This window comes from Phaseolus vulgaris, chromosome 6 (assembly GCF_051622355.1).
Source record: "Phaseolus vulgaris cultivar YP4 chromosome 6, ASM5162235v1, whole genome shotgun sequence".
Taxonomy (NCBI): Eukaryota; Viridiplantae; Streptophyta; class Magnoliopsida; order Fabales; family Fabaceae; genus Phaseolus; species Phaseolus vulgaris.
The window spans coordinates 23616823-23633239 of NC_143503.1; the positions used below are offsets into that span (position 1 = coordinate 23616823).

General features: G+C 30.0%; 2 protein-coding genes across 3 annotated transcripts; one reads left to right on the plus strand and one right to left on the minus strand.

The window, feature by feature from the left end:
- The first annotated feature begins 6940 nt into the window (after positions 1–6940).
- Positions 6941–8481, plus strand: LOC137831408 (RNA polymerase II elongation factor). Its single transcript, XM_068639077.2, has 2 exons — positions 6941–7815; positions 8006–8481. The coding sequence occupies exon 1, from the start codon at positions 7060–7062 to the stop codon at positions 7759–7761; it is 702 nt and encodes a 233-aa protein (XP_068495178.1). The 5' UTR covers positions 6941–7059; the 3' UTR covers positions 7762–7815; positions 8006–8481.
- A 408-nt stretch (positions 8482–8889) lies between these two features.
- On the minus strand, positions 8890–14593 carry TEX1 (Transducin/WD40 repeat-like superfamily protein). Of its 2 annotated transcripts, none has more exons than XM_068639076.1 (11): positions 14373–14593; positions 14117–14212; positions 13197–13326; positions 12760–12851; positions 12492–12560; positions 11135–11192; positions 10927–11026; positions 10638–10724; positions 10452–10530; positions 9255–9387; positions 8890–9177 (listed from the first exon to the last, which is right to left on the minus strand). In XM_068639076.1, the coding sequence occupies exons 1-11, from the start codon at positions 14433–14435 to the stop codon at positions 9143–9145; spliced, it is 942 nt and encodes a 313-aa protein (XP_068495177.1). In that variant the 5' UTR covers positions 14436–14593; the 3' UTR covers positions 8890–9142. The 2 variants fall into 2 exon arrangements, with proteins under 2 accessions (XP_068495177.1, XP_090159450.1); XM_090303324.1 differs by having other exon boundaries at positions 14342–14377.
- Between the last annotated feature and the right edge of the window lie 1824 nt (positions 14594–16417).

Here is a 16417-nt window from a genome sequence, read left to right on the forward strand (position 1 = left end):
ATAAAATATTTTTGTGCATGACTCGCCATTTGAGTTGCATCTCTTGTTTAATTGTACTTTAAAAAAAAATTGAGTTGCTTATTTTGTTTGAATGTCCTTTTACTTGTTTTTCTAATATTCTTTGGTATTTGTCAAGTCCTTCCAAAATAGTTAATATGGTATCTATATGACTAAAGTTACTCTTTCAAAATAATTACTACTAGTTTCAAATGTACATAATTTAAATATTGCAATGTTTGTAAATTTTAAAATATTCAATATGTTTATCATTCTTGCTAATTTTGGACAAAATTCAATTTAGAAGAGCTAGTTGCACTATAGAGAAACTTTAAGTAAAGAATATTAAATAAAACATATTGAATAAGACAATATTTTGGAAAGAATCCCTATAATAAAAAATAGAGGCTTCTCCTTGAGAAGGCTCTTGATGATGTTGATGGAGTTGCAACTATCATTAGTACTTTTTTGTCATCACTAAATTTCATTTACTTAATACACTCCAACTCATACAATAAATCAAGTGCAATAGTGTTGAATATTCATTGTCACCCCTACTTTTATAATCAAAACAAAATTTATCATAAATACCTTACTATGTAACATGTTGATATTTATCCTTGAACATCCAAAGTTTAGTCCTAAGAGATTCAAATGTAATTTTTATTAGAAGGATGGAGAAGATGTTGGAATGAGTTTAATGCTTTGACTTTGGATGTGTTCCCTATCTTCCAAACTCAGTGTACGATGTCGACAACATCAATGTTTCTTTAGTTATGTCGTAAAAACTTTTCTCTTTGGTCTTCCTCTTCAACATGTCGTGAACACTCCTCCAATGTTGTCATTGTCTCAAACACCCAAATGTAGCCACATCCAGGTCCAATCCAATAAACAAAAAATGATTACTTCGACCATGAAAGAGCACATGTACTTTTATAATATTTTGTATGCTTTCATTTTTACAATGACATTATTTTAATATTTTTTATACATTATTTATTGTGTTGGTTGCATTTGATTAAAATGTGTAGGATGCATTATATTGTTAATAGAATTTATCTCCATCTCATGTATTGGTTGCATCTAGTTAAACTATGTAGAATGAACTATGTTGTTGATGAAATTCCCTCCATCATTTGATGTATTGGTTGTATTTCATTAGTGCAGATGATTATTTATGGCGTTGATATGATTTGGCTACATCATTTGTATTTTGTTGAATAATATTTAATGAGACATATTATCCGAATTTAGTTGTGATGGATGTATCATCTTCAGTATTTTTCAAGTCCTTCTAAAGTTAAAAGATCCTAGTTACACTATAGAGAAGGTTTAAGTACATAATATTAGATAAAGCATATTGAATAGGACAATATTTTCACTCCCTATAATAAAAAAAAGGCTTTTCCATGAGAAGGTCTTAATGGTGTTGATGGACTTACAACTATCATTATTAGTTTTCTTTCATGACTAAATTTAATTTACTTAATACACATCAACCCATATAGTAAACCAATGTTACATATTGATTGCCACCTATGGTCTTATTGTCAAAACAAAATATGTCCAAAACATCCAAATTTATTCATTTGGTTAACTAAGGTCCAACAAAGGAGATAATCGTTGTTATACAAGAGATAAACAATTCTAACTCTTTACTCATACAATCAAGTACATACTTACACTAATATCTTCTAAACATAGTCTCAATATCTTTATAGTAATGGATTTTGAAATTACATAGTCTCAGTGCCTTTTTTGTATCTTGACATCTTTTATTATCAGTTTCATGTAGTATCACTATGTGTTGATTATAAAATGCACTATGCGTGAAGTATTAATAATCTGGAAGAAGATTAATGGTTCTTTTATTTCAAATCAGCTAGCACATTAATGGAGGATATGTAAAACATGTTAAAGAGCAACAAGATTTAAAGATATTAACAAACTAGGGTCTCTATTTCAACAAACTCTACAAAGTATATACAAAAATATCAACATTACCTCCATTATTCTTTGCTCCATCTCTTTCCTTTTTGTTGCAACCGACTCCACCTATATGTTCCCGAATACAATATACCTCTCATCAGAAAGGTGAGGAAATTATAAGGGGAAATTATAAGGCAAAACATATAACCTTATCTCCTGTAAGAACAATTTTCCCAAAAACAAAAATAAGCAAGACTATTTTAGGTTGTTTCATATGGTAGATTAGACATGAAAAAATATCATATGAAGCAACCTAAAATAGTCTTGCTTATTTTTGTTTCTGAAAAAATTGTTCTTAAAGGAGATAAGGTGATGTGTTTTGTCTTATAATTTCTCCTTATAATTTCCTCCCTTTTTTTTTGTACTCGATTTTAGCGGTTTTCATTACAATTTTTAGGTGAGACATGAAACTTATACTGCCTCTGAAAATATATATATTGTACTTACTGAGTTCAGGAAAAATCAACAATGATACGAATTTGTCTTCATATATTTAACTTTTTCAAAGTGAGACTCTTGTCTATTCTCAACAACTACCCTCTCTCTTTATAAGGTTCTTTTAGGTTAATTCCCTCTTCCAGCCCATTGATTTTCAACATTTCTTATTCATTTAATACAAAAGAATTTGTCCTTCATAATTCAACCCTCTTACATTTTTTACAAAATACTTTATTAATTGGTTACCTAACACATTTAAAGAAAACAAAATCACAAAGGAAGAAACTTTGAACAAAACAGAGATGAAAAATGTAGCCAAAGGTATAATAATTAAGTTAGCAAAAAATTTCCTTGCATAAACATGAATGTTTCTCCTTTTGTTTTGCATTTACACATAAATATTTTTGTACGGCTACTTCACTTTTGAAAAGTCTTTATGATCTCCTTTTCAATATTCTCAAATTCTTCCAGAAACCACCTATGGTGAAAAAATAAATATGATATTCTGAAACAAATTAAAAATTAATAAAGCATTAATATAATTTCATTTAAAAAATGAAAGTATAAACAAAAATATTAAATCTACAAAAACATGTGTTCTTCTATGGTCCAAACAATCCTTATTTATTTATTGGACTGAACCTGAATGCGACGACATTGGGATGTTTGAGACGGTAGCGACAACATTGGAGAAGCTTCCATGGCGACTTGAAGAGGATGACTAAAGAGGGAGGTTGTTTCTGACATTGTTGGAAAAACATTGACGTTGTTAGTGGTTGCAAACTTAGAAGATGTAAATTTGGGATTATGTTCTAGTACACTGCTAGAAAATGAGAAGATACAAAAAAAATGAAAACTTTACTACGATAGGATAAAAAAAAGAAAGAAATCACTGTTATGTAATGTTTGTAACACAAACTTTGAAATAGAAAATGAATAAGTGGATTTGTTTGATTTTAACAAATTTTAAAATAAGTATTAGCCATCAATAAATTTTATATAAATTGGATAACATAAGGCAAGTTTTCTCTCCAAAGTCAGTTTTAATCTTTTAAAAAAATTTAAATAATCATACATGAAGTATAATTTCACATCTTTAAATAACCTCAATTTTACCCTCGTATTTCATACTTTTCTTTCACCCGCAACACTTTCATTTTTTTTTCATATTGCAGTTCCATCATTTGAGTGTGTCAGAGGGTTAACAAGAAGAAGATTCATTGTATTGACGTTGCACAGTGCAAAGATAACTTTTTTTTTTAGTTTTATACTCCATCTTTGCATCCCGTTGGTATTATTTTTCTAGATTTTGTGACTTTTAAAAAAAATAAAGAAAAAAAACACAACCACCACCAATAAAAATACTACAAAATTTACATCAATTACCAACAATAAAAACATCACAAAATTTATCTTAATCAATAACATTCACCACTATTCACTACTTCGCTACTTAAAAATGAAGAAGACACCAGATTATTCAATATACTTAAAAAAAAATTTGTTATAATAAGAAAATATGAAAGTAAAAGGAAAGGTAAGGTGTAGGAAAATCTGTCATAAGATAACTATTGAAATAACAAACTTTGAAAGAGAATTAAAATTTTAGAGACAAAAAGAGGAGCATGGACCCATGAAACTAGCAATCATTTGTTGGCATTAGCTACTTAACCACCTGGCTAGGGTTCTAGTCCCAATTCTGTGGTCCACATCATGAGCCACATTAAGATGGAGAACACAACAACAAAAATCAGTGTTGGTCCATTTTTTTCATCTTTAATATTTTATTGATATATGTTTTTTAAATATTAGTGCTTTTAAATATGGACAATATAAAAATAACAATTTAAATATAAATCTTTAAAAGGTATTGTCTCATCTTATTATGTTTACTACCTAAACAATTATATGAGAATTGTGGTTTGTTATATCATAAAACCTAATAAAATAACTTGCATAATAAAATCATTAAATAAAAATTAATTTTAATAATAATAAATTAATAATTATTATATTAATTAAATTTAAATATTTTTTGAGAGATTAATTTATAAAATTTATTAATATATAAATTTGACCCAGGTACAAAGTAAACACTACTCTATCATCAGAATATATGAAATGTGTTCTGTAAAACTCTTTTTGAAATACCTGAAATATGTTTTGAAAAATTCATTTCAAATAAACATATTCCAAAAAATATTATACACGTTTTTTAAAGTATATTTTTAAAAAAATTAAAAAAATTATTTTTCACAATGTATTTTATGAATTTCAAAAGTTTGTTCTTTAAAAATTTCTAAAATAGGTAATTTGTTAGTCACTTTAAAACAAAGGATAAAATAGTATTTTTGAAAGGTGTAGGGGTGCAGATTCAAATTGAAGGGGTTCAGGAAAGAATTTCCAAATTTGCTTAGTAAAACTCATAATCCATAACCAACAAAACCATTTTACCTTTCCCTTGAGTGAAATAGGCAATTGCTTTTTGTACCTCTATAATATTTTTTCGCACCTCCATTACAATGGAATAACAACAATGACATTTTAAAATCTTTATAGATTTTTGAAAAATATAATCTAAAATATACTAAACATCTTTTGGATGGTACATTTTTAAAAAATTATAAATAAATATATTTCAAAATAAAGATTATGAAATACATTTTAAAATGTATAATCTAAAATTAATTTATAACTATTTAGAATAATTATTTAAAAAAATATGTTTATAAAACTACCTTTCAAAACACTTCAAAATATATTCTAAAATGTTTATTTTAAAAGGTGTTACAATAAAAGTATGATAAGAGTCAATAATAAGTATTTTTCTGGATGGAGCTTTTCTGATAAATCCCATAACTCAGTGAAGAAATATTATTAAAAAGTTTTATAAATAAAGGGTACAGAGATATTTTAAATTGTTTTAAAAATTTATTCTATAATGTTAAATTTTATTATAAAATATTCTTAAAATATTAATCAAAATAGTTAAAAATCACTTTACATATTTATTTTGAAATAAATTTTCTTAAAATGCAATTGAAGTGAAATATTGACAATGAAGCCTCTTTTCTTAGGGTTGGACCAAAGCTGTTCCTTTTTCCTGTGTTAGTGTGGACATAGGGATGGGTAATAAAAACGAAGAAAAATGTGGCAAAAGTATAATTAAGTATATAATAAATAAGTAGAGGCTATAAAAAATAAATAACTAAATATGTTATAAATTAAAATTAGTTTATATTTAAGTTAACAAAATAGAAAAAATTGTATAATAGAATTTTTTCTAATTAAATTATAAAATACTAATTTTGATTTTTTTTTTTAAATTCTTATGAAAAATCTTGTTTGAATATACATATAATATATATCTATAAATAAAGGAATTCCGCACTACTGCTTTAAATTGTTTTTCTATTTTATCCTTGTTTAATATTTTATTTTATTAATTTATTTTGGTTATTTGGACATTTTATAATTTTAGAAGTTAATAAAACAGTGTTTTAATTTTATTTTTTTGTTCTCACTTAAATGACAGGAGAGTAGAAAGATTGGTACGTTAATTTTATTTTTATTTTTTAGTCTCAACAGAAGAGTGGAAAAATTTGTTACTTTTCTGTTAGATTGATATTTTTCTTTATTAAATAAGCAGTTTATTTTATTTTTGTCACTTGAGTAACAGGAGAACAGGAGAGTAAAGAGATTGATTCTCCTACATAAAAATGAAAACTAAAAAATGCAGATGCTAGGAGCGTCTGTTCCTAGTAGTAATGATAAAATAAATAAATGTTTTATTGAAAAGTAGTTAAACTAAATTTTAATGGTTTTTTTCTTTTTTTTTTCTTCTTCTAAATTTTCTCCAATTCTCTGACTCTGATATTAATTCCTTTATAAGAGAATTGAGAATTTATTATATAAGTTTGAGTATATTTTGACTCTAATTTTCTACCTAAAAACCCTTCTTTAATTTCTTAACTTTCATTTATTATTACTAACTAGGGGAAAACATGGGCATGTGTACATTTTTTTATGACCATAACAAATAAAATAAAAAATTAGTTATTATAATAAAATTAATTAAAAACTGTTACTTTTTTATAATAAGGTTATAATTATATAATAGAAACATTTCTAAATTTCTATCAAAATAAAAAATAATAATAAAATATGTATACAAAAATAGTTATAAAACATTGTTTTCTTTTAAATCACGATCATATTTATAAAATAAAACACTTCATGTGCTGTTTTTCTAGATAACGAAAACTTGATTAATAAATATGAGAATAATATATATATATATATATATATATATATATATAAAATAGTTACAAAATTCTATTTCCATTATTAGTGGTTATAAATATAAAACTAAGTGAACAGAAGTATCCGTTGAGATCAACAGTACTAAACTAAAAAAAAAATCAGAGAAAGATCATAAAGAGAAATGTTACCGTTGAAACCTTAATTGTAACGGTTGGTAACCAAAATCATATATAACGTTACAGATATCTTCTCACAATCCACTTCACTTTCATCTCTCTCTCTTTCTCTATCTCTATCTCTCTCTCAAGCAACAATCCACCATCTTTGTTTTATCACATTCTTTTCTTAGTTCAATCTATTATCATAGCAACAATGGGTGAAGCAAAAGATGCCCACATAGTAGAAATCCCCGTTGAGCAAGAACACCATCTTCATCACAAGAATGTCTTGTGTTCCATGACAAGCAACATGATTGAGGCAATAGAGGATCACCCTTTGACTGAAATCTCCGAAAGCCCTGGTCACCTTTTGCTTCTGAAGCTATGGCAAAGAGAGGAAGAACTCTTTGCTAAACGCATTGCTCACAAGGAGACAAGAATGGACTCTATCAAAGCTGAACTCTTTCAACTATCTTCTTTCTTCTTCATCTTTCATGGCTTCTTCCTAACCCTCTTGTTCACTTCCTGGACCAAGTCTCACCAAGAGGACCAGCAGGACCAACACAGTGTTTGTTATAAGTGGTGGCTTCCCTCCATGTTGTCCCTTTGCACTTCCCTTGTGTTTGTGGTTCTTGTTCAGGTGAAGGTGCACAGGTATTGGAAGGTGTGGGCACAGTTGCAAAGGGAGAGGAGTGATGGTAGGGCTGTCACAAGGTGCATTCAGGAGTTGAGGATGAAAGGGGCTAGTTTTGATCTGTCTAAGGAGCCTAATTGTGGGAAGAGGATGAAGAGCTCCAGTGTTGAGATCAAGTGGGGACCACTCACTTGGTGTTCTAAGAACTTACTCACCATTTCCCTTGTTTGCTTTACAGGTTTGCTGTTTCCTGCTTCCAAGTTGGTCCTCTGTGGCTTGTGATCATGGATCTGCCTCTCCTTGGAGCATGAATTTTTTGCTGAGGGACTTGTTGTGGTACAAATTTCCCCCCTCTTTGTCTAATAAATTTACATACAAAATCAGATCTTTAAAAGAGTAAAGTCTAAATATAGCAACTGTAGTCTTCCAATCTTCTTTAATTGGTAAAATTTGTTCCTTAGCAGTAAATTAAATTTTGAGGAAAATACTGTTGTTTTTATATGGTTTGTCTCTTGCACTTGTTTAGCCTTTGATGGGGGAATGAAGCAGATTTGGTCCGATAGATTAGACAACCCTTTTGAAGATAAGAGAAGCCTCATTTGAATGCAAAGTTCAAATTTTGCAAGGAGAGGGGCTTGAGCATGTGATATGTCATGCATACATGCACAAACAGGACCAACTATAGGAGACAGGAGACACATTCAAGTCCCTACTGAGAAGGTTTCACTTGATGGTTGTGTTGCTGATTGCTGGATGCAACACCTCTTGTGTGCTCTTGAGATCTACAATGTTGGGAACTCTATCTACAATGCAGTGCTTGCTGCTCCAATTTTGACTCATTCTATACTACCAAGATGCGAATTCATTTTTTAGAACAATCTAGCCAAGTTGACATTTTTCATTTTTTAGAAAATTCTTTAACATTTCATTTCAATTTAACATTGTATTATTCTTATTTCCCATAAAATTATGAACAAATTCTTTCATTCTTTTTTTGGGCCATGTTCGCTTGTGAGTGTCCCTTGTTCCCAAATATAAAGCTTTTTGGAGGTTGGGAGATAAAAATTCACTGAATAACCTATAAAAGATAAAATAAAACTAGCAATCAAGTGCCACTAGAGACAAATTGACTCTGATCCATAATTACAAATACTTGGAAGCAGATTTACCAAATTGAAACCAATTTAGTGCTGTTTTTATTCACATTATTACAATCAACCAAGCAGATTTAGGGTTTTCTCCAATAAAAAAACATTTTTGTCTGCAATTGACAATTTGCAGCATTTTTACTATTGACAGTTTTGGTCCAACTTGGAAGCAGATTATTATTTGTGTTGCAGTCGTTTAATGCACGCTAATTTGTTAAGTAGTACCAGAGTGATGATATCTCCAATTCTAATAGTAGTAGAATTGTATCAACAATATCTTTAACTATAACATTAATAAGCCTTATCCTGTGGGAAAATTTGGTCACATCACGGGTTTTATAACATAAGTTAAAGCAATGTTAAAAAAATAATGAAAACAAAAAAATCCTTTATCCTATGTGAATGTCCCTTGTTCCAAAAATCCAATAATCCATTCATAATACAAATCAACCTCTATTAGGCACTCAAGTCTTCCATGCATACTCAAATGCTAGTAAAAAGATGCCTGACAGATACTAAGCATTTTCAAAACCAAAAATGCGAAAAACACCTGCAACCAAAATGCACAAAAGTTAGCAGTGTCATTGTGTTTCAATTAAAACTTAACTGGTACACCAAAAATGATACCTTCATCAGCCTGATACTTGTTTTTGTCATCACCAGCATAAGCAAGTAAATTGTATTTAGGATTCCACTCAACACTGTTCATAGCGGCTCTACAAGGAATTTGATGCACTGTTCTTCCAGTTTCAACGTTTGACTGTTGCATAAAGTAGCAATCAAAAAAGAAAGCAAGAAAGAAAAGCAAGCAAGGCAAGAAAGAAAGAAAACAACAAATAAAGCAACACATCAAGCAAGAAAACGACAAATAAAACAAGACATCAAGCAAGAAAGCAACAAATAAAGCAAGAAAGAAAGCAATAAATAAAGCAAGACATCAAGCAAGAAAGTAAGAAAGCAACCAAGAAAGATTAAAAAAGAAAGAAACCAAGGAAGCAACCGAAGGAATAAAGAAAGGAAGAAAGCTAGCAAGCAAGAAAGTAAGAAAGAAAATACTTAAGAAAAAAAAGAAAGCAAGAAGGTAAGAAAACAACAAAAAAACAGAAAAAAGAAGAAAGAAAGGAAGCAAGGAGAAAGAAAGCAAACAAAAGGTTTCACACACAAGTTGACAATCTCAACGTGAAGGAGTGTGTTGGAGATCCCACATCGGCTAGAGATAAGAATATTTTATGATATAAGTGAGTGCAAACCTCATCTTATAAGTCATTTTTATAGAGTTACCTTAGGTTTAAAGTCCACTTATTAATATGGTATCAAAGTCATTTAGAATCTATCCTAGTAAGAAGAGTTTGTTGGACTTATCAGACCACCCGTTATCGGAACACTCATAAATATATAGTCTCACGCACGAGTTGATAGGTCTTAGCGTGAGTGGGGTGTTGTAGATCACACATTGACTAGAGATAATATAGTCAATGACATTTCATAATATATAACTAGGTGTAAACCTCACCTTATAAGCCGATTTTATAAAGTTAGTTAAATTTAAAATTCACTTCTTAATATGGAAATAAGAAAGGAAGCAAGCTAGCAAGCAAAAAAGGAAGCTAACAAGCAAGCGAGAAAGAAAGCAAAAAACAAGAAAGCAACGAAGCAATAAAGAAAGCAAGTAAGCACAATAAAGAAAGCAAGTAAGCACAATAAAGAAAGCAAGTAAGCACAATAAAGAAAGCAAGTAAGCGCAATAAAGAAAGAAAGGGAGAAAAACGAAGAAAGAAAGGAAGCAAGGAACAAGAAAGAAAGAAAGAAAGTCATGTAACTTACTATATCAATGAACAAGTCTTCACTTGCAGAAGCAATTAAATCCCCAGTATAATTGAAGCCAATCGTTCGGACGGGCCACCTAAGAAACAAAGCATTTCATATTTGTCACAGAAACAAGAAAAACAATCAACATAGCCCAAACAATGAAAGCTGAATACACAAACATGAAAACCAATGAAAACTCACTCTAGCTTTGTGAAGGTACGCACACAGAGCATCTCTGAGATGTTCCACAGGCTGACAAGGGAATCAGCACTTCCAACAGCAAAATATCTGCCAGAATAACATGGCATTATTTATTTGTTATGTCCTTTTATAGATACTTTTTCTATGGAAACTAAGGTTACTCAATTGAAGGAAATGAAGACAACAAATTAAAATTTTAGAACCAGATATATGGTTGTACATTTGTATCTAACTTTCTAACAGAAATGCTATCAGTGAGACCAGAAATAGCGAACTCTTGGAAACATACCTTCCTACTGGATCAATTGCAATGCAATAACAACCAGCTGTATGAGCCATGAGAGTGTCAAGAGGTCGAAGAGATGGGTAAGACAGTACTTCCACAGTCCCTAAGAGGGCAAGATGAAATGATAAAAATATAAGAAAGTCCTCTACTTTATAAAAGCCCAAGTTGAGATTTATATTTTAGAAAGTACCAAGTCAGTCAATGATCTTACCATTTCCTGTTGTTAGAAAGAACATCTCGCCGGTCATGTTCCAAGCAATCTCATTTACCTGGAAAAAAAAAGAGAATCATCGTGTTCAATGAATCAATTCTTCTTGATAGAGTTATGTTTTCCTTTGTGGATTTACACTTTTTAAGTATTGTAAGAGTGTAAATCATAGATGGACACGTATGAACTCCCAAAAGAGCAGGTATAAGTTGGGTGCAACTGAGCAAAACAACGATAATGAATGATATTGAAGGAGTTAGAACTTCAGGTGAGATGAATGCAAAAAGAGAAGAAAACAAAGCTAGGAACCAGAAAACACAGGTAGTTCAGAAAGTGAGGGTATGTGATGGGAAGCAGAAGCATACGGTACTCATTCAGATAGTAATCCACACTATTTTCCATATAGGGTGAATCCTTGAAACTTACACTGGTGTGGATATAGTGAAAAAACAACATTATGTATATTTTTAAAAGACTCAACAGGTTTCAAAGCAAGGAATTGAAAGTCTCTCGTGTTCAACCAATATAGAAGTCAAACAACAAAAATATGATAATTATTGGTTAATTTTGATGGTTTAATACTAGCCCGCTTAGTTCTGCCAATTGACTGTAAATTTATATCAACTTACAAAACAATATGTAATTTACCTCCGACTAACAAGCCCTTTATTGGACTGTAAATTTCAATTTCTATTCCTCAACATGGTTGGATGGTTTAAAATAGAAGGTAATCCAAACTAACATGTAAACACTGAATTCTATTCACTTATATGAAAAATAAGAGTACAAGGATATACTTATATACAAAATATACTAATGAGCTTATGGGCCCAATATCAGAGTGCACAACAACAAAGTATCATTCTTTTACCAAATTTCCCTATCCTCCTTCACATCTTCAAGCTTAGTGTAGAGGTGATTCTTCAATCCTTGTCCAATACACCACTTCTCAACAGCCTTGGACCACAAAACATGATTGGATAAGCCCCATACTTCCTCGGTTGCAATGGCTGGAGTGGAAGTGAAGGCAGAGAAAAGGCACTGACTTGGAAGATGATGAACTAGACATCTTTTTAATAATAAAAAAACCTCGCTCTAAAACCATCTAGAAACTTAACTATATTCACTTAAAATAAAGAAAAAGGGGATATATTTATATACAACATATTCTAATGGGAATAGTTCAAGAATATACAAACATAACATATGTATTTTACCAATTAAACTGATAAAGGCTAATGAAAGACAAGTCACTTATAATTTTCAAGTTTCAGCATCATTTCTCATTCTCAAAAATAGGCTTTAACAAATTGACAGAAACGGATGCAACAACAAGAATGAAGTATAAACTAGATTATACCTCATAATTGAACTTGCGCCTATGAATTGGTTTGAACTTCCGAACATCCAGTATTGTTAATTCGTCATCCTATGAAACACAAAACAAGGAATAACTTTACCACACTTAAAAACAGCAAGAGAACCATAGCCATAGTCTATTGAATAACTACAGACCTAATGATTCTAGAGCAAGAAACAATTCAAGCAAAACAGCCTACAGTTGGCACTGATATCCAATCACCACACCTGCACTTCAGAGCTTAAAGCAAATGGATTGTGTCACATACCCTGTTACCAACAGCTACATGAGTCCCATCAGGTTTGTAAGTGATGTTGATATTCTCCCCACTAAGTTCTGCCTGTTGTGAACATTTTCCACCTGCAGAAACCAAACATCATCAACTTTTTCCAAGCCCCCTCCCGTTCCTTAATCAAAATAATAATCTATTTATATCATTTTAGACTTCTGTTGAGCTAATTCAATTAGCATTTTTTCCAACTATTCATTAAAAAACACGTATCTTACCTATAGAAATATTTTCAAGTAAATAAACCAATTATTTGTGCATTCCAAATTGCATATATGGTATAGGTTTGTATTGGATGAAGAAAATATAACCATACAACGCATTACATGTCTCCCAAATTATAAAAAGCCATAATATATCTCCTGCCTTCTGATATGACATACTAAAATAAATTGTGTATCTAAATAATCACTTACTTCGAGCATCCCACAAGCGAACAGTCTTGTCACCCGATGCAGTTGCAATCAGATCAGCATGCTTAGGGTCCCAGCATAGCTGATCAACACTATCACTGTGCCCTTTCAATTCAATATCTTTGACCTTGCCCTACAATAAACGTAATCTTTCATTTATTGAATGAGACTGGAAAATTCATAGTTGACCTACAGCTTCAATAAGGATTTCCTTTCAGATTATGCAGAATTCACAATGTCATTATTGATTAGATCGAACAAGATCTAATTCTAATAGAAACATCCTCTCTGACATTACAGTCGATTTGGATCACTGAAGGTAATCCATAGGTAGTGAACCTTTGGTAACCCTCATCCATTGATCCCAACTGATCCTAGTACTTTCCCTGCTCTAGATGCATCTCAGCATTAAGTTTAACTCTTCCTTCTGCTAAAATATTTCAAGGATTAACCCTTGGTAAAATCACTTTAAAAAAACTAAAATCTTATGTGAAGAAAACATTTACCTAAACCCAAAATCCTTTAGAGGTCATTTATCTCATCCCCAGAAAGTAAAAAGGTTATTTCATAGTGAAAATTATTAACAAGATATCAACACTTGGGTATTCATTTTTTTAACAAACAGCGCACCAACTACATTTCTTTGTAAACACTAACTTATGTTTTCTCCAATCAAATGACACCATCTCTATGTGACTAATGACACTTTTATTCCATAACCCTCAAGCCATAATCAGGTACAACAACCTACAAGTCTGGCCCGGACCGAAGGCTAATACAATTTAATCAACGAAATTAAACAAGATAACATGTTGTCTCATTCTTCAGAGAGCGCTATTATGAGAAAAATATATCAAAACAAAATTAAAAAATTGGTGCCACAAACACAAAACAAAAGGGGGAGCAATTAGGAGTAATCTCACATGCCCATGTGGCTCAATATGCCATATTCGCGCAGTTTGGTCCACAGAGCCAGAAGCAAGTTTTGTGCCAATGCAATTCCACGCCACAGAGTGCACCTAGTGGAGAAAAAAAAAACACCCATTTCAGAATTGAAGCAGAAAAATTGAACAAGGGCTTGTTTTCCACATAAACCGAAGGTTTCAAGCATAAGAGGCACGAAAGTGAAGAGCTTTGAACGCGTTTACCATGAATGAGAAAGAGGGAGCAAAAGGGTACCTTCTTCTTGTGACCCGAATACTCTCGGCTATGGAGATTCTTAAACGGGATTTGTTCCTCCATGGTGGAAGCAACGAATCTGGGAAGCACTTTTCTCAGGCTTCAGTAGAAAGATTCGCAGTAACTGTGATTATTGTGAGAAGTGTGTGATGATTGTAGTGGAAACGCACGCACAGGAGGAAGAGGGAAAATGAAGTGTTCTTTTTTTACCTGAAAAATTCGTAGGAATATTGAGCTTAAATATATTTGTAGTGATTAATATATATTATTTGGTTTAATAGAAAATTAAAATAATTCTCAAAATATAATTGTTCTTTATTTCTAAATATGTGAAATAATTTACGTTTAGTTTTTTATATTTTTCTAAAGAGTTTAAAAATAAACACTAGAAATGAAATAAATGACTGAAATCAACAAAATAAACAAAATATTTGAGATTAAAAAATTCAAAGACTACAGATATTAACAATGACTGAAATAAATGAAAAGATAAAATAAAAATATAATATATTATATAAATGATAATAACATGTTAAATCCTTCTACAATTATTTATCGAAAATATAAACAGAAATCAATTTTGTTATTACCAACAGTGTAATTATGAGAGCTTTGTAACCAGCATAATTGTTTCTTTCATCCAATCAATTAATTTGATCCTCCACCCAATTAACTTTTTCAAGATTGTTTTTCATTTCATAATTAAAAGTCTGGATTAAAAAATACATTTCAGAAAAAGAAAATTAAAAAAAATGTATTCTGAAAATGAAATCTCATATAACTGGAAAACCCAAATTTCATTATCTAAAAATAATTCTAAAATAAATAAAAATACATTTTGAAAAAAAAAAACAGAAAACAAAATGTAAAAATATATTTTAAGAAAATATTTCATAATCTGTGTTCCGGAAATTCAAATATGTAAATATATTAAAAATAGTAAATATATAATACATTTTGAAGTGCATCTCACACATAACATTTTGATCATTTCAATTTCATGCCAATAATAAAGTGCAAATTCAAATTTATTGGATGGAGGAAGATTGCCCTAAAATGTATAAGGTAAAAAATAATAAGAAATGAAGGTTGATAAATGAGTTATGGATAGACATTAAAGAGCCCAAAGATTAGGTCAAATTGTTTTATCAAGTGATTTAATTATATTTTTTTCAGGTCGTGCTTTTAAATGACATGACATTAAATATTGTTTAGAATAGTGTAGTTTTGTTGAGGGAGATTATCTAAATAAAGGTTGCATTCATGAAAGAATATTAAGCGAATGAAAAAATGCTTGCTAAGCAATATTTGGCTAATTTATTTAGTCTTTATGATCATTTAGTGGGGATAATGGTTGCAAACCGATACATAATCCTACTTTTGTGTTATATGTTTATAAAAATAGTTTTGTTATATATATATATATATATATATATATATATATATAATGTGGATTTAATGTTTTGTTATTTTGAATTTTGGATGTGAGTGAGAAACAAAAAGAAAATGAGCATAGCATACAAGGACTCATCTTTAATAAGTTAAAATAACTTTTTTTTCTCTTTTATAAATTCCAAATTAAATCACATTTTATTATTTTTATTTAAATATTTAAGCTTAGTATGTTGTACAATGGGATTAAGAAAGAGAAGCTTATTTTCTTAAAAAAATTTCTTTTAAACTTGAAGTAGAAATTGATTCAGAGGAAAATTGGGATCGAAGATGGAAAAGAATGGTTTGTCTTGTTTGTATGTCAACTCTGATAATTGTATTTCATTAATTTATCATTTATGTCTTGTTTCTATTGTCAACTCTAATGATTGTATTGTGTACACGAATAGATATAGGTATATGTGAAAAAACAACGTTAAAAAAAATAGATTTTTTTAGTTTTGACACTTTTTTTTAAAATAATTGTTTATACATGTGTGTTTTGTGTATATTTAATTTTATATTTTTTTTTAATTACTAAAAACTTTGTACAAACCCTTTGATTGGTTTATAGTATAGTAGGTAGTTAATTTTTACCTATGGGTGTTATAATA

What these genes read in the sequence shown, in the direction of transcription:
- LOC137831408 (XM_068639077.2), top strand. Translation starts at nt 7,060, where the DNA reads ATGGGTGAAGCAAAAGATGCCCACATAGTAGAAATCCCCGTTGAGCAA.
- TEX1 (XM_068639076.1), bottom strand. Translation starts at nt 14,435, where the DNA reads ATGGAGGAACAAATCCCGTTTAAGAATCTCCATAGCCGAGAGTATTCG. An exon ending in ATATTGAGCCACATGGGCAT is followed by an intron (nt 13,327 to 14,116) that starts GTGAGATTACTC and finishes CGTTTATTGTAG; the next exon opens with GGCAAGGTCAAAGATATTGA. An exon ending in GCAATTGATCCAGTAGGAAG is followed by an intron (nt 10,725 to 10,926) that starts GTATGTTTCCAA and finishes TTATTCTGGCAG; the next exon opens with ATATTTTGCTGTTGGAAGTG.